General features: G+C 45.0%; 1 protein-coding gene across 2 annotated transcripts; it reads left to right on the forward strand.

Annotated features, from left to right (window-relative positions):
* Window positions 1-770: 770 nt before the first annotated feature.
* Window positions 771-22,011, forward strand: LOC139320996 (myotubularin-related protein 9-like). 2 transcript variants are annotated; one of them, XM_070949585.1, is made up of 12 exons: window positions 771-935; window positions 2,658-2,875; window positions 3,802-3,861; window positions 7,563-7,671; window positions 10,645-10,770; window positions 12,679-12,852; window positions 14,361-14,578; window positions 16,225-16,386; window positions 16,528-16,669; window positions 17,316-17,536; window positions 19,123-19,265; window positions 21,694-22,011. In XM_070949585.1, exons 2-12 carry the CDS (start codon window positions 2,679-2,681, stop codon window positions 21,789-21,791), a joined length of 1,650 nt encoding a protein of 549 aa, XP_070805686.1. In that variant the 5' UTR covers window positions 771-935; window positions 2,658-2,678; the 3' UTR covers window positions 21,792-22,011. The 2 variants fall into 2 exon arrangements, with proteins under 2 accessions (XP_070805686.1, XP_070805687.1); XM_070949586.1 differs by lacking the exon at window positions 3,802-3,861.
* Window positions 22,012-22,252: the final 241 nt, after the last annotated feature.

Genomic DNA, 22,252 nt, shown 5'->3' on the forward strand with positions numbered 1-22,252 from the left:
GTGGGAGTTGAAGTCCACACATCTTAACATTGCTATGGTTGAGAAACACTGCCATGGATGATAAGAAGAACAAATCATTCAATTGTAGATCGAACCAGTCAACTGCCCAGAAGTAAAACATATTAAATATGAGCCAAAGAAAAAGTCACTGGAGAAGACCCTGATGCTTAGAGAAATCAAAGCTGTTAGAAAAGGAAGAGACTTTTCTGCACATCTGCTTTTTAATCTCCACCTTCTTGGGAGTACTGGCAGATATTTATTTTTTCTTTTTAATTTACTTTTGCACTAGAGTGTAGCCCTGTAGTTCTTCATAGAAATATCTGAGAGTCAAGAGGAACTTGCTCATGAAGCACTCTTCTGCACATCCATCTTGTTATCATGCAATAAATCCTCCTCCCCCCAACACCACCCCCGGAGTTTCAATTCCTCCAATGTTCCAGTAATTTCATGCCTCTCTTTTTCTCATCATCTGTCCTAGCGAACAACAAAGCCACTGAATGTATGACTGTTGTTTATCACAGCGATGCTTTATCTGCTATCTTCACACATCTCTTCTAGTTCTTTAACAGTGGGAAAAAATCAACTGAAAAAAACAACAACAAATTAGAGCTGGGCTACCTTAAGCGACACATCCTCTTTCTCCCTTTCTCACTCTCTCTCCCTCCCTGCTCAGCCTCTCCCCTCTAAGCTGTACAGTTCCTGTTCTACCCTTTCACAATATAAGATCCAGCTTGAGCTCCCAGCAACATAACAAACAGCTGTTGCAAGGTTTCTCCACAACTTTCCTTTGCCAATATCGGTTGGCTGACTGGCTGGAGCATGAACGGAGAGACCAATTTCTGTCCCCTGCAGTCTTTGTCACTAGGTGGGGGATCCTGTTTCCAAGAATCCTTTGCAGCTCCCAGAGGAGATCCAGTTCCCAACTCAGCTCTCAGGTAAGGGAAGTGGGCACTCCCAGCTCTTTGGCTTTCTTCCAACACTAACTCGGTCCAGAGGAATACTTCCGTGCTCGAAAAGAGGATCCTTTTACTGAAAAGTTCCTGCCAACCAGTGAAAGATCTGGGCTGCTCTAAACTGTGCAACTACATTCAGCAAAGCTTAGTTGCACCAGATGGTTTGTTACCAGCTAAAGGGCAGTTGCTGGTCTGCCTGGACAGAAGTGGGGTTATTATAAATAGAACGGAGCTCAGTTTTGCAAATCTGGCAGACACTGTGGTCCACCCCAAAATTAACAGAATGCTTCATTTGAGTTTCTGATTTTTCATCCTGGCCTTATAACAGCAACTTTTAACCACAGAGAGCTGTGCTGTTTATAGCGGGGCCTGTCCCTTCCTTGCTATTCAGATCGAAAAGTCTCCTATCAGATGCCATCCAAGTGCTTGTTAAAAGGCACAAGAACAGGCTCAACTGTCTTTGTCCTGGTCAGTTGGCAACTGCCACTGATGTTGCCCAGAAACCAGAAAGAGTTAAGAAATCTCTTGCTGTCTCTGCTGTTTGAGTAGGACTGGAGGGGGGATGGAGGCAGGGAAGGGCCCCTGGGTTTGTGGGCTTGCACAATGGTGAATTCTGGGCAGAGAAAGCGTTATGCAATGTGATGCAAGTAAACCAGTTTATTCTAATAATGGTGCTGGCCTAGATGGCAGAAGATTGTAAGTTCTTTTCCCATCTTAGGCATGAAAGCCAACTGGGGGGCTTTGAGCCAACTTCCAGAATATGGTGAGTTCTATTCCTACCTTAGGCATGAAAGCCATCTGTGTCACTTGGGGCCAGTCACCAGTTCTAGTGTATGAGTTCTAGTTCTGCTTTAGGCAGGAAAGCCAGCTGGGTGAGACAGTCATTCTCCCTCAGCCCAACCCACCTCACAAGCCTTAGTTTTAAGCATTACCCTCTATTCATTCTTGACCTGGAAAATTTAGGCATCTCTTTACCAGGCAGATCTCTCTGACTATATTATTCCTTCATTTACAGACATAATATATTGGTAGTCCTCAACCTACAACCATTCGTTTTTTTAACACCTCTGTGATTTGTTTAACAACTGGGGCAATTTGTTTAATGACCACAACAACAAAAAAAATAAGATAAAATCAGGCATGGTTCACTTACCAGATTACTTAGCAACCGAAGTGTCAGGGTTCCAAGTAACACCCCCAACAAAATCAAACTCCGAGGCTTGAGTTTCCTCAAAGCTAATTTTTATTAGAGATGTCATATTGGCACATCTGGGAAAACCTGAATCTGAGACCTTCCCGGTATTCTTCACCCAAAAGAAAGTTCAAGTCCTTGTCCTTCATCCACATGTCCATCACATGAACCAATCAGGTACCCTCTGGAACAGAAGATACCTCCTCATTCTTCTCAGCACAGCTGCAGGGCACAACGGTCTTGACTTTCTAGAAAGAATGTTATTTTGACTACATATCATCTTCACTCCATACAATCCCCCCTCCCATTTTCCCACAGTAGAATTTGTGGCAGGCCTGAAGGCTCAAAGGTGAAAAGATGGCTTCCAGGTCTGACACGAAGTTCCTGTCCCAATTGTGGTCATAAGCCAACATAACCCTATCTTGAAGGACCAGAAAGCCTTTTCCCTATCCTTCCTGAAATGCCCTTTGTCAGCTTCTAGGTTTTCCTGAAATAGCTTCCTCCTTTTCCAGGACTCTCTGCTACCTCCCACCATGGAGTTTGCTGAGCTGATCAAGACCACCAAGGTGGATGATGTGGTTCTCTCATGTCCAGGATTCCAGACCATCCAAGGGACACTGGCCATCACCAGCCATCACTTACTGTTTTCATCCCAGGCAGAAGGGGATAGGGAACAGAGAAGAACTGAGTTGTGGCTTCTTATTCGCAATGTGGATGCCATTGAAAAAAGGTGAATAGCTTTGTCCTGCATTGCTGGACTTCTCATCATAGTTCCTCTCCAACCCCCAACCCCAGTTTGTGGACTTCACCTCCCAGAATTCCTCAGCCAGCATGGCTGACTGCAGAATTCTGGAGAAGTCCACACATGTTAAAGTTGCCACGGTAGAGAAATAACTGGTCTAGGCAAATGTAGTCTAATACAGCTTAAACTGCACTATCAAACTTCATTGATTCATCTTGGACAATTAGAAGAATCTTTTGTTTGCGGCTTTGCAGAAGAAACCTAACTAATATGCCATTGCAGTTTTAAACTCTCTCATTTGCAATCTAAACTACTTGGGTGGACTACTCAGACCCAAATGAAGGAGATTTGCCCACCCAAATAATACCATACACTCTCAAGGGTCCTTTTCAAGGGCTCCTTCACACTCAAGGATGATGAGTTCAGAAGCAAAGATCAGGCAAGGAGCCCAAATATCCTACATTGGCTGGCTTGGGCTGGGGATAGGGTGGTGGGAGCTAAACAATGTGCTTTTCTTACTCTAACTGCTAATGGGTTAGCTTTGTTCCCTGCTGAAGCTCCATCTTGCACCCTTTTGCTCTTGAGCTCTTCAAAAGGCAGCCAAATGTGGGTTTAAGAGGTGACAATTTTCTGCAAGACTTGGGAAGAAGCATCACCTGCTCACTGAGGGGGAGCTGCAGAAGAGACCAAAAGAAACCAGGAATCCTACACCTTCCTGGGGTGCAGGACCCTGAGAGAACATTGCCTAGGCAAAATTGGGGTGGCCCACATTCCCCAGAGTGGCAGAGTGAAGAGCGAGCTGGAAGAGGGAGGGCACTGAAGTTGGCATCAGGTGCTCTCCATCTCACTGCCAATTAACCTCTGCATTTTGGACATGATGCTAACCTTTCTCCTTTCCTTCCTGTGACTCTCAGCATTCAGAATTTAAGCTGGTATCAAAGCTCCTGGACTAACGGCTCCCCACCAGAGAACAGGTTTGCCTTAACCATTTTCACACAAGGCATGTAAGCAAGTGAGGTGATAGGCTGGTGCATCATCTACTTTCGGCTTCTGCAGCTGATTTGCACAACTGGGGAGGGGAACCCATCTTTCCAGGTCTTGCTTCAGGAATGAAAGGGAATGAATCCCAGATAGGTGAAGAATGACCTTTCAGCTATCCCAATATCCTTTTTTCTACCTGCTGGATAGCGAGGCCAGGACAATTTGATGGAGAGAGAACTGGCACCATAATCAGAGATCCAACTTCTTGCCAGATATAGCCCAGATTTTGCTATTATACCCTGTTTCCCCAAAAATAAGACATCCCCTGAAAATAAGCCCAATTGGGCTTTTGAGTGCATGTGCTAAAATAAGCCTTCCCCAAAAAATAAACCCTCCCCGAAAATATTTAAACACAGACCTGGAAATCAGGTAAGACGGCAAGAGGAGCCCCATCTTGCTCCACACGCCCCAAAATAATAAGACCTCCCTGAAAATAAGGCCAACCACTTATTTCGGGGTTCAAAAAAATGTAAGACAGGGTCTTATTTTTGGGGAAACACGGTACGAACTGAGAGCATATTTTAAAGCATGCACAGAGTGCTTATCTTCATGGCCTTGTGCCTCCTTTCCATAAGCAGTTGAGAGATTATGTTATAAATGCATGCTGATTGCCAAACAACCAAATTTTGATCACAGGACCATGGGCATGCTACAACAATTGTAATTTGTCAGTACCATTGTCACTTTGAACAGTCGCTAAACCAGTGTTTCTCAACCTTGGTAGCTTGAAGATGGGTTGAAGTCCACCCATCTTCAAGCTATCAAGGTTGAGAAACATTGCGCTAAACGAATAGCTATAAATTGAGGGCTATCTGTAGGTTTTAAATGGTAGCTAAATTTAGGAGGGTTTGAGGTGGGATCAAGAATATTAGGCTTCCCATAGCCTCCCTCTGACCTAAAAGCTTGGAAAATATGGAAAATAAATACCTCTTCATCCTTCCACGGATGTCACCAGAGGGGGAAGCTGTCCCTTGGAAAATCAGAAGGTCACCAAACATTGTCCATAGATGGATGCCAAAAATTCTGGACAGTTCTCAAAGCCATTCCCATCTGGCATTAAGGCCTGTATAGTAGTTTGCAAGAACCCACTCACGGTAGTTATTCCGGATTTATTTGATCTGGATGGCAAAGGATGCACAGCAATACAGGACCCAGATTGTGGGGGCAATAAGCTGACTTTGTATAAATATACAAAAGTATGAAGGCTATTGCTTAACGCATTGTAAGCCGCCCTGAGTCTCCGGAGAAGGGCGGCATATAAATTAAATCAAAAAAAAAAAAAAAAAAAATACAGATAGTTCTATTTTTTTTTTTAATTTGATTTATATGCCGCCCTTCTCCGGAGACTCAGGGCAGCTTACAATGCGTTAAGCAATAGCCTTCATACTTTTGTATATTTATACAAAGTCAGCTTATTGCCCCCACAAACTGGGTCCTCAATTTACCTACCTTAGAAAGGATGGAAGGCTGAGTCAACCTTGAGCCTGGTGAGATTCAAACTTACAGTAATTGCAGACAGCTGGTGTTAATCACAATGCTATCAGTCTGCTGAGCTACCAGGCCCGTTGCAAAATCTCCATTCTCACCCCACTCCTGGGACCAGCCAGAGGTGCTATTTGCCGGTTCTCCAAACTACTCAAAATTTCCGCTACCGGTTCTCCAGAATCTGTCAGAACCTGCTGGATTTCACCCCTGGAACAACCAAAAAGAGCAATTCAATTGGAAGGCTGAGTCAACCTTGAGCCTGGTGAGATTCGAACTTACAGTAATTGCAGACAGCTGGTGTTAATCACAATGCTATCAGTCTGCTGAGCCACCAGGCCCGTCTTGACTTACAACCATTCGGTTAAAGACTATTTGAAGTTACAATGACACTGAAAAAAGTGATTTATAGGGACATACTACCACATGTGGTGGTCATGCCAAAAGGCAAAATAATTTTGGAAAATTATTCAAAAACAGCTGGAAGAAATTACCGCCCAGAGAGTGCCATTAAGACCAGAAACATACTTATTAGGAATACTAATGAATCACCATGAAAAAGAAATACAATATTTGATAATCCATATTCTGACAGCTGCAAGAATCATGTTCGCGCAAATGTGGAAATCGGAAGAAACACCATTAGAGGATAAAATAATACAAAAAGTTATGGAATGTGCAGGCTTACCAAAGAAATACAGGAAAAGGAAGACACAGAGTACTATCTAGTTTGGCAACGATGGTACGAATGGCTAGAGAAAAGGAAAACGAAATAAGAAAAAATCAAAAAGACAGGAAGGGCATACCAACTAAGGAAACAAAAAGAAATAATCTTAAAATATCGTTATATAATGAAGGATGTAGATATATATATATAGAAATATAAAATACCAACGTAACTTTCTTTTAGGCTCAAGTTGTAAGATTTGATTTTAATGTATAGTTTGTCTATGTTGTCTATTGTATGTATGTGTTTTTATTTGTTTATCTTTAATAAAAAAAAAAAAGAAAAAAAAAGAAAAAAGAAAAAAGTGACTTATAGCCGTCATCGCCCTTACAACCATCGCAACCTCTCCATGGTCACATGAATCAAATTTAGGTGTTTGACAACTGGCGTGCATTTACAACAGTTGTAGCATCCTGGGTTCACGTGATCACCATTTGCAACCTTCCCAGCTGGCTTCTGACAAGCAGTGGTGAGAAGCCAGATTCCCTTAACGATTGCAGTGATTTGCTTAACAACCAGGGCAAAAAAAGTTGTAAAATTGGACATGACTCTAAACAAACACCTTGCTTAGCAACAGTACTTCTAGTGCCAATCGTGGTTGTAAGTGTAGGACCGTGATGGCCAACCTATGGCACGTGTGCCACAGGTGGCACGCTGAGCCATATCGGTGGGCACACGAGCATTGCCCTAGCTCAGCTATGGCTCGCATGCGTGAGCCAGCCAACTGATCTTTGGGCCTTCTGTGCCCACCGGAAGTCGGGAAATGGGCCGTTTCTTGCCTCAGGAGGGCCTCCAGGGGGGGAGAGGCCATTTTTGCCCTCCCCAGGCTCCAAGAAAGCCTCTGGAGCCTGGAGAGGGCAAAAAACGGGCCTATGGGCCCACTGTGCCATTGCATGCCAAAAGCAGGGGGAGTGCAGGGGGGGGGTCGCACATGTATGCATGTGGGGGGGCAGGGCACATTGAATTATGGGTGTGGGCACACATGTGCATGACCCCCCCCCGCACTCCCCCCGCTTTTGGCACGCAACGGGAAAAAGATTAGCCATCACTGGTCTAGGACTACCTGTAGGGTGGGGATAAGAGAGAACAAGGGAGGGCAAGTGAGCTGGCACTGATGCAAGTAATGTAACTAGCATCAGTTGCATCAGTGTATGACGCACTTGGTATTGTGGGAGGCGATCACAGCTTTGCTGTCCTCTGCTTCTCTCTTTCTGGGTTAATGAGTTGCTTACTTCCTGCTCGTCTGCAAGCCCGACTTTCGGATTGTGACCGGAGGGGGGGGGCTGTGAAGTTAAGGTCTCCATCGTTAGTGCCCCTCCTCCCTTGCCACAAACATGAGGTTCTTTCTGTTTGCAAACTACCGGAAGTTGCCTGTGGCCTCTTGTGAGGCAGCTCACGTGGTCTCTTTTCTCCCTGTTCCCACAGGCTGGCCAACGCGTCTGGCACCATCACTCTCAAATGCAAAGACCTGAAAATTCTGCAGTTGGAAATCCCTGGAATGGAGGAGTGCCTGAACATTGCCAACTCCATTGAGGTGAGGTCAGCTTATCCTGATTTTGGCAGAACCCAGCTGCTGCCATACCATTGGAAAAGGAACAGTCCCTAAACATGTGCAGAGTGCCTGTCCTGATTCATTGCAAGGGGAAGATTTAAGACCAAGGCCACATGGTTCCCACCTACATTATCCTCAGCCACAAAATCCCCAATCAGATTTTAGTCTTGAAGGTTGTGCAAATTCAGCTTGTGCTTCATCCAGAACGTATCATCACATATATTTTCTATAAAAAAAACCTGTATTGTCCTGCAGTTCTGGGAAGCAGTTATAACCAGATATCAAAACTATTCTGTACCCAGCAGCCCCCTCCTCTGGTTAAACTCATGCCCAAACTCAGCTCAGCTTAGTTGCTTCCAGATGTTGCAGCTTTGAGGATAAAGGAGTAAGAGGAGGAGTGAATGAGGAAGGAGGAGAAGAAATATTCCCAAGGCCTTGACTCTTGCAGTTCAACCCCCTTCTTTGCAATCATAACAGGGAAGTCCTCCCACCCCATCCTCTCCATTTCCTGTTGGTTCATTTTGCATAGGAAAGAAGAGGGAGGGTTGCAAAAGAAGTAAGAAGCTGATGGGTGGCACTGAAATCTTGTGGTGCTTGGCAGTTTGGCCAACCCAGCCTTAACTGTTGCATTGAGTTTTCGGCAGGGGCTTAGCTGGGACTGTTTCCCCCAGTTCCTTGTGGGTGATGAAACTCGCTTCAGGCCCACATGTGCAGGTGAGCCCCAGAAACCCCAGTTTCTTTCACACAGGTGAAAGGCGCTTGAGAAGCTGAGAAGAGATCTGCTAAGACTTGCAGATCGTGCTATGTTCATGCTGCCAATTAAGACAAATATTAGAACAACCCAGGGGTGAAATCCAAAATTTTTCCCTACCAGTTCTGTGGGCATGGCTTGGTGGGTGTGGTGTGGCTTGGTGGGCGTGGCAGGAAAAGGATACTGCAAAATCTCCATTCCCACCCAACTCCTAGGGGAAGGATTTTTTTTTTTAATTTGATTTATATGCCGCCCTTCTCCGGAGACTCAGGGCGGCTTACAATGCGTTAAGCAATAACCTACATACTTTTGTATATTTATACAAAGTCAGCTTATTGCCCCCACAAACTGGGTCCTCAATTTACCTACCTTAGAAAGGATGGAAGGCTGAGTCAACCTTGAGCCTAGTGAAATTCGAACTTACAGTAATTGCAGACAGCTGGTGTTAATCACAATGCTTTTAGTCTGCTGAGCTACCAGGCCCATTGCAAAATCTCCATTCCCACCCCACTCCTGGGGCCAGCCAGAGGTGCTATTTGCCGGTTCTCCAAACTACTCAAAATTTCCACTACCGGTTCTCCAGAACCTGTCAGAACCTGCTGGATTTCACCCCTGGAGCAATCAAAAAGAGCAATTCAATTTAAAAACAAGAAAAATAATATAAACGTATATTTAAAAACCCATCATAAAACATTTTAACTCACAGCCGAGGGAATCCCCATCGATCAGCGCAATCCGTGCAGCACTGCACCAGCTCCACCACACCCCCGGATCCTCTCCCTGTTGCCAAAGCCAGCTAAGTCAGGACTATGGAGGATGTGGAACATCTCTGGAGGATGATGTTCCACAGGGTGGCCAGAAAAAGCTTCCTTCCTGGGTCTCACCCAAGGGTGCTATTAAGCAGGTTCTGAAGAACTGGTAGCGGAAATTTTGAGCAGTTCGGAGAACTGGCAAATAGCACCTCTGGCTGGCCCCAGAGTGGGGTGGGAATGGAGATTTTTGCAACATCCTTTCCCCAGGAGTGGGGAGGGAATGGGGATTTTGCAGTATCCTTCCCCTGCCATGCCCATCAACCCATAGTAAAAAAAAATGTGAATTCCAGAACCCATAGTAAAAAAATGTGAATTCCACCACTGGTCTCACCAGATGACATTCCTTGGTGATGGGACCTGCAAGATGCCTCTCCTGCTGGACTTGAGGAGATGGGTCAATGTAATTGATGGGAAGCAGCCCCTCAAGGACCCTAGTCCCATGCTATACCCCATTGTAGGTAGGGTCTTCTGCCCATACTCACTCTACCACCCTAGAAGCATCTCACATCTGGCCAGGAATAACATTTTCAGCTCTTTAATACCAGTTAAATATTAGATGGCACAGAAAGGCTGATGAAACCCAAATGGGTTGCTTTTTCCCAGATAAACTTTAATGCAGAGAGTCCTTGACTTACAACCAGGGACGAAATGCTCCTTGTTCGGACCGGCTCGCCCGATCTGGTAGCGATGGCGGCGGGTGGTTTGGAGAACTGGTAGCAAAAATCTCTGCGCGCCCCCTCCCATCATGCCCAGCTGAGCTGCACAACCATCAAAGGCTTTTTTTTTTTTACTTTTAAAAGCATTTTTTCTACAACCTTGTCGGTAGAAAAAATGCTTTTAAAAGAAAAAAAAAAGCCTCTTACGATCAGGCAACTCAGCTGGGATCGTCAGAGCCTTTTAAAAGTATTTTTTTACAACCTCTTTAGCCAAAGAGGTTGTAGAAAAAATGCTTTTAAAAGTTTTTTTTTAAAAAAAAGTTGGCCACGCCCACCCAGTCACATTACCCCCCACCAAGCCACGCCTACAGAACTGGTAGTAACAAATTTTACATTTCACCACTGCTTACAACCACAATTGGTTGTTTCCAAGCATCCAAATTTTGATCATGTGACTATGAGGATTCTATGATGGTTGCAAGTGGGATGCCTGGTTGACTTTTCTTGGTGCCATTGTAAGTTTGAATGGTTGCTAAATGAATGAGTTGAAGACTTCCTGTAGACAAAATGAGTGCCTGGGTGTTAAGGATCAAGGGCAGCAATGCTGGCTGGAGTATTTGGGGAGTTGAAGTTCACACATCTTAAAATGTCTTAAGTTTATCTAAGAGACACTTCAAAATAGAGAAAGTCATGTGTGTCTGTTGTTAACCATGTTGGGCCCACCATGTTCCCACAGGCCCTTTCTTCTCTGGAATCGGTGATGATGATGTACCCCTTCTTCTACAGACCCCAAAACACAACACTGGGCACTGGGTGGCTGACGCACATTACCGAACAGTATTACAAGCAGATCGCAAGTGACGTGAGTAGAGAGGCCGGTGATCTTCTTGAGAAGTAAAGGTCCTTCTCTGAGCATAGCTGCACACAAGGGTAACTGGTCTGGCAGAACTGACAGCTAGACCAGGGTATTTTGTGGCCTGGTGTCAAGGACTTTCAATGTTATTGATAACAAATATCTATTCAAACTAATTTTATGTTATGTCTTAATTTGAAAGAACTTAACAAGTTGTTCTATTATCTCTGCTGTATCAGAAGTTGAAAATGATGCTGGCCCAAACAATAGTGTTAGCAAATATTGTAATTGTAAATATTGCCACTGAGTTACATCTAATATATGATATTAGTCTTGTAGCATGGAATATAGGTGGACCCAGTGGTGAAATACAATTTTTTTTACTACCGGTTCTGTGGGCGTGGCTTGGTGGGCGTGGCAGGGGAAGGATATTGCAAAATTTCCACTCCCACCCCACTCTGGGGCTAGCCAGAAGTGGTATTCTACTACTCAAAATTTCTGCTACCGGTTCTCCAGAACCTGTCAGAACCTGCTGGCTTTCACCCCTGGGTGGACCTCAACTTATGATTGATCACTTAGCAACTGTTTGAAGTTCCAATGGATCTATCTGGGGGGTTACGTATGATCTGGATTTGAAGTTCTGACAGTTGACACCCACCCACCCCGGTGTGGTCACATGACCATACTTCAGGCACTGAGCAACTGGGTCACCTTTACGGCCATTTATAGCGTCCCACAGTCACATGACCACGGTTCAGTGTTTACTTCCAGTTTTTGGCAAAACCACACCCATAGTGAACTATTGGTTTGTTTGATAATTACAGAATTCTCTTAATGATCACAGATTCAATTAATGACTGGCGCAAGAAAGGTCATAAAATTGGGTCAGTCATGTGACAAACAGGCCCACTTTATAACCATCCCGAGTCCCCCCTTCTTTGCACCAACCTGGCACCTTCACCTTCACCTCCACCCCACAATCAAGCCAACAGCTTCCTCCTTTCTGTGACACATAAAATGCAGTCAGATCAACAGATGTCCTCTGGCACAGGGGTCACCAACCTTTCAGACCTCAGGCACCACTAAATTCATAATTTTAAATCCCGCGGATCACTAATATGATCTGCCTAATGACCGACTGGGTGGGCATGGTTAGGTGGTCATGTGACTGGGTGGGCATGGCCAACTCGATGTCACTCACATCAAGGGGTGCCTTGCCGGCCTCTACTCGCCCCTCCCCTCCCAGCCACTCCTCGCCTCCCTGCCCAGGCTCCTTAGGGCTCCAACAGGAAGCAGTTGTTGGAGCTAAGCAGCCACCATGAGAAAGAGTTGGCAAAACAGCTGGCTCAGTTCAAATTGGATCTGACTGAGAAGAAAGCTCAGCAGAAGCATCTCACTGAGGATTAGGAGCATAGGCTTTCCAAGCAGAGGGAAGACCTGCGGGAGTGCAAGGCCAGGTACCGGCACCTGGAGGCTCAGCAGGCTGAGATGGTCAGCCAGTTCCAGGCCATAATGTTGTCCCACTGGAACAAGGCTCTCCGCTATTCGCCACCAGCTGCGCTTCCCTCCATCCAAAGCCCCGCACCAAGAGGCCAAAGCAGACCCCAAGTTGGAATTTCTGCCCCCCTCTGCCCCGCACAAAAGGACCCCAAAGGGGGAGACTCTCTGCAGCAACACAAACGTGCATTGCACGTATCTGTCCCAGGGGCCCTAGTTTGAGGACCCCTGATTTAGTGCAATATAAAAAATGCAAATAATTTATCTGCGAACCATCAAAATTTTCTCATGGATCACCAGTTGGTGACTGCTGCTCTGGCAAGATGGATGTTCAGCAAGAATATATTGGAGGCAAACAGCCTCACTGTCACCAGAACTTGACCTGGCTCTTCAAATACCTTCATTCTGTATTCCTCCCAGACAGGGGCCTGGAGGCTGAGTTCTATCAATGCAGACTTCGGAGTCTGTCCCAGTTATCCACCACTTGTGATCGTACCAGCAAGACTGGATGATGGAATACTTCAGAAGAGCGCCCGATTTCGTCAGGGGAGGCGATTCCCAGTTCTCAGCTACTATCACAAAAAAAATGGGACGGTGGGTCCACCTCCTTTCTCGTTCCACCCATTTCACTTGTGGCACCCAATTTCTGTGCCTAAACTAGCCCTGTGGTTAAATATGTGCTTTTTCCTTTGCCTTTCCTTGTTTGTTTCCTTCTGTCCAACTGCCAACCCTCTTTTACTTCTCTCTTCCCCACAAATTCTGTTTGCATTCTTAGCTGTTCACCCCCATAGCTGTTCACTCTAGTGCAATGTTTTCTTAACCTTGTCAGCTGGACGATGTGTGGACTTCAACTCCCAGAATCACCCAAACCTTCACCTTATCAAGGCTTCGAAACACTGTTTTAGCGAATACAAGTAGCCTTCCATTTCAGCACTAGCAACAGCAATCGTCTCCAACCTGAAGCTCTTGCAATGCCTAGCGTTCATATCCTCCAATACTGGGCACTAGATAGGAGAAGACAGAGATGCCCTCCAGTGGCCACCTTCCTCATTTGTACCAGGAGATGCTGGGAACGGAACCATGCAGCTTTGGCACACCCAACAGATACTCTAAACATGCCTGTGTCATCAATCTGTACAGAATTATTTAATAGAAATAGAATTATAAGGTTGCAAGGAACCTTGGAGGTCTTCTAGTCCAAGCAGGAGACCTGTTACCATTCGAGACAAATGGCTGTCCAGTCTCTTCTTCAAAACCTCCAATGATGGAGCACTCACAGCTTCCACAGGCAAACTGTTCCAGTGATTAATAGTTCTCACTGACAGGAAATTTCTCCTTAGTTCTAGGTTGGATCTCTCTTTGATGATCTTTCACCCATTACTTTGTGTCCTGCCCTCTGGTGCTTTGGAGACTAGGTCAACCCTCTCTCCTCTGTGACAGCTCTTCAAGTAGTGGAAGACTGCTGTCATATCATCCCTAGGCCTTTTCTTTGACAGGCAGGACATACCTAGCTCCCTTAACCATTCAAGGTACAGACCCATTTTCATTTTCACTAACCCCCTCAAAAGGAATTTGAGCATCACCGAGCAGAGAGCAGGCAAAAACAGACCAAGCGCTGCTTAGGAATTCAGAATTCAGAAAGAAATGACTTTATCACAGTCATTAATCAGCACAACAAGAATGTAGAAATGTATTTCATTTGTCCCAAAAGGGGAACTTTCAGAATTTCACTTTTTCAAACCAATATGTAGAAACATAGCCATTATTCAAAATTCATGGTTCTCTAACTTTTGCAACACAGGTCATCAATATTGTCATTTTAGAAAATATATCATTAAGAAAAGTCGGTTTTAAAAAACCCAAAAGCTGTATGAAATGCTCTAAAATAGAAAAAAATGGTTTGCAAAAACCGAGCATGAAACAAATTTATAAACAAAAATTCTTATGTTAAGGAAAACATATCCCAAAATATATTCCGTTTCAGGATGAGCTTTTCAAAAAAGGTGACATTGGGAGAACCTCAACTGGATCAATTTGCACCCCTCCCTAGGAGTCTCTCCCCTTTACTCTCCTCCATCCGTCTCCATCCTTTGCTCATACAGGCAATGCTTCGCAGCAGCCAGCCCCTCGTGGGGCCCAACCGGAAACGCTGCCATGAGGATGAGCTGCTCTTGACCACCGTCCTGGAGGGTGGGGAACGTGGCTTCATCCTGGACACCAGGTCACTGCAGGCTGCAAAGCAGGCCCGAGTGATGGGGGGTGGCCTGGAGCACCGAAGCTGCTACCACGGCTGGAAGAGGCTGCACCGAGCTCTAGAGAGGTAAGTTCTTCTATCTATTTGTGCTGTAACTGTTCCTGATGGTAAGATATTAAGAAGAAGCCCCAGACAAAGCCCATCTAAATAATATTCTGAAAGCACCATGGAAGCCTCTTTCCCTCCTTTAAAACAGACTTTTGTTGTGCTTTCAGTGTATCATAACCAAGAAAAAGCAAAACTGGGAGAGAAAAAAAACCACAGGGAGCTCTTAGCAAAGTTGGCCATGGATCAAAAGATATTCTGGGAATTCCTTGACCTTGGTGTGAGCCATGTCTCTGATGCTAAGCAGGATGAACTATGATGAAAATGATTCCTTCCCCAATTAAGTCAAGGATGATCTGTGAAAGACTGGTGGCGAGGTTAGATTTCTTGTAATCTTGGCTAAGAATTATTGAGTAATATGTTTCTCAATCAGCCCTGAAAACTTCTAGAACCAGTGAGAATTGTAGACCAACATATCTGGAGGGCATTATTTAGCACTGTCTCTGATTAATTATGGGATTCTTTTCCATTGTTAGAGAAGCTGTGGAAGAAACCAGCCTGATAACTCCCAATCACTGCTCTTTGCAGATTGCTTAAAGTGAAAGGACTATTCCATAAAACAAATACCATTTTATAAAGTTAAGCTCGGGAAAGAGATTAAAATTTTCTAATTCAGGAATGTCCAACCTTGGGGACTTTAAGATCTGTGGAGTTCAAATCCCAGCTGGGGAATCCTGAGAGTAGACATCCACAGGTCTTAAAATTCCCAAGTTTGGACAACCTTGCTCTAACTCAGTGGTGGGCAACTATGGCCCCTTTAAGACCTGTGGACTTCAACTCCCAGAATTCCTGAGCCAAGCCATGGCTGGCTCAGGAATTCTGGGAGTTGAAATCCACAGGTCTTAAAGGGGCCATAGTTGCCCACCACTGCTCTAACTCATACTTGGAACAACCTGACTATGTATTCTCCAGGTGAACAACTGGCCTGTAATTTCTTTTGCAATTCTCTCCCATCACAGATCCCCCCCTTTTAGTTAGCAAGAGGGAGAGTAAAATTCTTTAGTCCAGAGAATATTCATGTGCAGATTTTCAATGTCATCAAGTCCTTCAGCATGTTGGAGGCTTAGTAAGAGAGGAAATAACAACAGCAACAACAAACAGTTGGAGAAATGCAAATACCAGCGCTGTTTAAAAAAAAAAAAAGAATAATGGAGACAGAACCTGCTGAAAACAGCTCGCTTATGTACTGGCAGCCTCCTTCACCTTATCTCTTAACTCTGATCACTAGAATTTTTCTAATGGCCCATGTGAATGGAACATTTGTCCAGCACAGCAGTTGAAAATAAAATATAAAATCTTGGTCCAGCAAGGGAATAGAAAAAGGGGATAGAAAATCATATGCTCTCAGTCAAATTTTTACTTTCTGCAAGAAAGAGCGGTTTCTGAAGTTGAGGTTGGTAGGCATTTGTATTCAGTGGGTGCTTATATCTGGCTTTTCTTATCCAGAAAGATGGACACCTGTGAAGGTTTAAACCAGCCTCCCCCATTAACTGTAACTCACTTTCTCCAGCCAGACAAGCCTGGTCCATGGGAGAGGCCCCTGACTGTGAGCTGCAGGACTCTCTGACCAAAACAGTTCTCCTTTCTCCTCCCTCCCCACCTCTCAGGGGTCGCTCTCTCCAGGAAAGCTTCATCAAGCTAGTAGAAGCCTGCAATGACCCTTCTGCCCACATGGACCGTTGGCTGAGTAGACTGGAAGCCTCCAAATGGTTGTCCCATGTCAAGGAAGCCTTGAATGCTGCCTGCCTGGCAGCCCAGTGCCTGGAAAGGTAGTGTTGCATTTGGTCCTTCCCCCTGAAAGAGTCTGGAGAGGAGCCCCCAGGAGAAGCTGTTGGGCAAGTCCCCTCTGCACCCCAACCTTTTGGGATGGGCGACAGTTGTGTAACCAGAAACTCTGGGTCTTGCTCCAGAGAAGAGGCTTCTGTCCTGGTACACGGAGCTGAAGGGAAGGACGCCACCTTGTTGGTGACAGCTCTTGCCCAAGTTATCCTGGATCCAACCTGCAGGACATTGGCCGGCTTCCAGGGACTGCTGGAGCGGGAATGGATACAGGTACTAGCAGGAGACAGTTCAAAGGAGATTGACATGCTGGCTGGGGAATTCTGGGAAATGTGGTCCATACTTAAAAATTACCATGACACTGGAAAGCAAGAAAGTATATTTTGTACTTTTTAACTCAATAGTTCCTAGTAGTAATGCACACAGAATTTCAAAATTGGTACTGATTGTAATTCTTTCTAAGCACAGGCATAGGGTATTTATGTTACACATTACTCATCAGATTCTAGTCTACAAAACGGAAGTTAAGGATTCCTTAACCATGGCTTAGTGTGATGTGATAACACAGCCACTGAATATTATCATCAAGCCAGTGAGGGAGCCTCTGGCTCTCCAGATGGGGATACAGTATAACTTCCATTGTTCCAAGCCTTTAACTCTCTGCTGGGAATTGTACTTTAGAAACTCTTGCAGGAGCTCAGGCTACCCCTCATCCTACCCAGAAAAGCAGCTACTGTGACACAGATGGACCTTTGATCATAAGGAGGAACAGTTTAATTTTTGCTGATTTTTATGGGGTTCTTGGATTGACTTAATTGAGTTTTGATTCTTGTTGAAAGCATTGTCTCCTGCCCTTCCCTCTCCCTGGATTTTACTCATAGAAGCTGCTTCTAGCTGCCAACCTTTTTTGCTTTTCCAGGCTGGGCACCCCTTCCAGCTCCGCTGCGTCCACTCCGCCTATGCGCACGCCCGGCTCAAGCAGGAGGCACCCATGTTTCTCCTTTTCCTTGACTGCATCTGGCAGCTGGGGCGCCAGTTCCCCTTCTCACTGGAATTCAGTGAGCATCTCCTGCTGGCGCTCTTTGAGCATTGCTATGCCTCACCCTGCGGCACATTCTTGGGCAACAACGAGAAAGAAAGGTAAAGCAGGGGCAGGTTAAGGAGGGGCAGGCAGGGTTGAGGGTGCCATCTTGGGAGAGCAGGGTGAAGTAAGAAGATTCAAATACTCCCGATGAGGGCTGAGAATTTTATGCCAGCAAAGACTCTGCCTCCAGCCTTGAAAGACATGGAGGGATGGCCTTGCACTTCATTTGGCCTCTTCAAATATCTCAGGTGAAGAAATCTGAAATCTTAGAAACCACAAAAGGTACCCTAAGCAACCTCCCACTGCTAGAACTCTCCCTATACTTTTAAGAAACGAGATGCATGGGATCTTAACATTAGGACACAATGTTCTCCAGGAGAAAATCAACCTAGGAAAGTGGAACGGTTTCACGTGGAAGGAAACGTCACAGCAGCCTTTTTGCAGGGAAGGAGACCAAGATTTCAGAGCCTCTTGGCTCTTGTCACTTCTCCCACAGAAATGGCTAAACCAACCGGGATAAAACACTCGGTGGGGGGGGGGACACAGAACCAGGGCTCAGAGGAGCCTGCAGTGTGTGGTCAAGATGGCAGTCGCAGCAGTGGGATCAAAGTTCACCTATTTGTCTACATCGTACATGTACTGCAGTTGGAGCGTCAATCATATGTTTATGGTCACCATACTGACTTTTTTCACCAGAACTTGTGGACATCACCACCAAAGCTCCTTGGCTTGTTGCTCTAGTTCAAGACATAGCATTAAATAAAAACAAATCCAGTTTGGTCAGTTTTCCTTGTAGCTTGGAGCCCTATTCATAAAAAGCAGTAATTCTGGTTCATTGATCCGAGTCAACTATGGCTACTGAGGGGAAAAGTGCAGATAGTCCTCAACTTATGACGAAAACTGGAACCAGAATTTCTGTGGCTGAGCAGGGTGATTGTTAAGTGAGTCACACCCGATTTTATAACCTTTTCTGCCACAATTGTTAAGAGACAGATTAGACACTAGAGTTATTAAGTGAATCATGCGGTTGTTAAGCAAATCCAGCTTCCCCATTGATTTTGCTTCTCAGAAGCAGCTGGGAAGGTCACAAATGGTGATCACATGATCCCAGGAAACTGCAAGTATCATAAATACATGCCAGTTGCCAAGTGCTCAAATTTTGATCACACGACTGTGGGGATGATGCAATAGTCATAAAAGTGTGAAGGCTGGTTCTAACGCACTTTTTGGAGTGCTGTTCTAACTTTGAAGGGTTGATTTAAAAAAAACGGCTGTAAGTCATCATTCTTTCATGCTTTTACATCTCCAACAATCCCATTTGAATCAAGTTGTGCCCAAGAAGGGAAGGACACCTCAAAGCTACAAGAAAGCAACAAAGTCTAAAAATGTTAGATTGCATTTGCTTCTGTCAAGTCTTCCCCATATATCCAATTGTAATTTTTGTGGAGCGTTTGTCCCCCTGTATCAGGTTAATGTTGCATTCCTTCCCTAACATGGTGGGCTTCTGGTGGGATATGGTGATTGGGAAGGTGCTAGGGGCCTCTGGGAATTGAAGTGCACACATCTTCAAGTTGCCCACGCTGAGAAACAGGGCTTCAGGCCGACCCAATGAGGGACTAAAATGCTATTGGCTTCCTTGCAGGAGGTTGTGTGAAATGAGGGAGAAGACCCACTGCCTCTGGCCCCATATAAACCATGTGGAGAAGTACCTGAACCCCCTTTACATGTACAACCCCCTGGTCATCTGGCCCTCCGTGGAGCCACAGAGTTTGATGCTCTGGCAAGGTAGGGGGACTACCCACCACTCCTTTTACCCCGTGGTGAAATCCAATCTTTTTTACTACCGGTTCTGTGGGCGTGGCTTGGTGGACGTGGCTTGGTGGGCATGGCAGGAGGATACTGCAAAATTTCCATTTCCACCCCACTTCAGGGGAAGGATACTGTAAAATCCCCATTCCCTCCCCACTTCAGGGGAAGGATACTGCAAAATCCCCCTTCCCTCTCCACTCCTGGGGGAAGGGTACTGCAAAATCCCCATTCCCTCTCCACTCCTGGGGGAAGGATATTGCAAAATCCCCATTCCTTCCCCACTCCTCGGGGAAGGATACTGCAAAATCCCCATTCCCTCCCAACTCCTGGGGGAAAGGTACTGCAAAATCCCCATTCCCTCCCCACTCCTGGGGGAAGGGTATTGCAAAATCCCCATTTCCACCGCACTCTGGAGCCAGCCAGAGGTGATATTTGCCGGTTCTCCGAACTACTCAAAATTTCTACTACCGGTTCTCCAGAACCTGTCAGAACCTGCTGGATTTCACCCCTGCTTTTACCATATAAAGTACAAACTCACATTGTCCAGGGCAATGGACAAAGAACTCACATGCGAGAGACATTGTAATTTCAATTAAATTAAGCCTTCTAGATTTCAGAGTTTCATAGGCCAACATTGGCAAGATGGTTTGCTCAAGTCTGAAAGTTGAGTCAACTTATTTTCTTGGTGGTTTGAGACATTTTGCTGCTCATCCAAGCAACTTCCTGTCAAAACAAGCTATGCAGTCTTTGGCAACTCCTCCCCCACCAACCTCAGAGGTTTCTTCCCCAAAGTGCATGGTAATAAAGTGATGAAGACTTTCAGTCATCCAGGTAAAGTTGTCTGAGTTGAGTCATGGCAACTGGACTTTTTTTTGTTGGTTTGAATCACTGCCGGCTGCCTGCAATTTGGCAGTTCGAATCTCACCAGGCACAAGGTTGACGCAGCCTTCCATCCTTCCGAGGTCAGTAAAATGAGGACCCAGATTGTTGGGGGCAATGTGCTGACTCTGTAAAACTGCTTAGAGAGGTCTGTAAAGCACTGTGAAGCGGTATATAAGTCTAAGTGCTATTGCTATTCCACAATTTTAAGAGGAAAACCTGAGGTTGATGCGGGAACAATTCGTACATGGCTCTCTGCCTATTCAGATTCCCCTAACCAACTTGTTCAGGCTGAAGAAGCTGTTTGGATAAGCAGTGAAACATCTCAAACCAACAAGAAAATAAGCCTTTCTTTTATATGCATCTTCGAGTTTGCTCAGGTTGATGCAGCAATTCCACAGATTTTGAAGAAAGCAATTAGGAGGGCTGGAAGATGCCTGAACATGCATTGCAGAACTTTGTAGAGTCCATGCCTTATGATCAAAATAGGGACCAAAAAAATATGTTATCAAGCAAGACAACTTTCCTGTTGCTTCCCCATTAATTTGCTTGTCAAGAAGCTGACTGGGAAGGTCCCAGATGGGGATTATGTGACACCCCCCCCACCCAGGATACTGCAGCTGTCATAATATATGCCAGTTGCCAAGCGCCCAAATTATGATTATATGACTGCAGGGATACAAAACCAAATTATGATTATGTGGTCACAATATTCATAAGTGCAAAAAATGGACAGATCTTTTTTCAGCACCATCATTAACTTCAAATGCCTCTAAATCAGTGTTTCTCAACCTTGGCAACTTGAAAATGAATGGACTTCAACTCCCAGAATTCCCCAGCCACCTATGCTGGCAACTTGAAAATGAATGGACTTCAACTCCCAGAATTCCCCAGCCAGCTGGCTGGGGAATTCTGAGAGTTGAAGTCCATTCATCTTCAAGTTGCCAAGGTTGAGAAACACTACTCTAAATGAATGGATAGAAGTCAAGGACTACCTGTAATACGGAATAAAACCTAAGTTTCAAGAATTTCAGCTGTCTGAACACCATCAAATTTCCAAATCACACCTGATGGGCAGAAATTAAAACCTCACCCACCTACCCACTTTGCTGCTTGCTCATTTCCTTTACATGCTTTTAAGAGATATACAAGTTCACATGTAAGAAACATGCCTAACAATTTTTCCGAATTCTGGGTCTTCAGAAGACTCCTCTTTAAAGCTCTCTATATCCAGATTTCAGAGTGAGAATTTCAATCTTCTGCTAAATATATTTGTAAACCTGCATATTTGAAGGATATCTAAATACTCTGAGGACCTTCAATGTAAAAATAGGCAGTGTCATTAGCAGGCCCAGTTCTTCTGGGGTAATTATGAAAGATTTGGCTATCTCCCCCAGGTGCTGGGGCTGGAAGCTAAGCGAGTCTACTGGCTGATGTTTTTTATAAAGAATTGCTGCAAAGATATAAAAGATTACAGTTTGTCCTTGTGAAAGAGATGGATAACTGGCCATTATTCTCCACGCAGGTTTATTTCTCCGCTGGGTCCGTTCATCCCATCATCTTGATGAAGCATGGGCAGAAATTCAGCGAATAGCAACGAACAGCCAAACCTTCTCACAATAATTGCACAGAGCAACATGAAAGTACACTCTGTCACCCCCTTTTTAGATGAAGTAATCAAAGAAGTGGCTGGTCACCCCAAAAGAGGAGAATTGAAAACAGAGGGAGAGTTGCTGACATAGAGCCATCAAGGAGAGAAAACACTTTATCTGTGGCACTGAGAAGACTGTGAATATGTAGATCTATTTTCCAAGCCTATTTTTTTAAACTGTTACAAATAAAATACAGCTCTTTAAAAACATTTTAGATCAAGGAAATGAAGATATCGTATTTTTCAGAGTATAATACACACTCCCCCCCCCCCCGCCAAAAAAAAGAGGGTGAAAATTTGGGTGCTAATATAGCCCCACCCACTGGCCCCCACCCTTTGGCCTCTGCCTCCCAGCAATTTACCTCCTTGCAGCAAGCAACGAACAGCAAAATAGCCCATTTCCCCTTCAGCACAGCCTGATTAGCACAAGCAG

The sequence above is a fragment of the Pituophis catenifer genome, unplaced genomic scaffold, assembly GCF_029215685.1.
Source record: "Pituophis catenifer annectens isolate HBS135680 unplaced genomic scaffold, rPitCat1.0.hap2 SCAF_9, whole genome shotgun sequence".
NCBI classification, from domain to species: Eukaryota; Metazoa; Chordata; class Lepidosauria; order Squamata; family Colubridae; genus Pituophis; species Pituophis catenifer.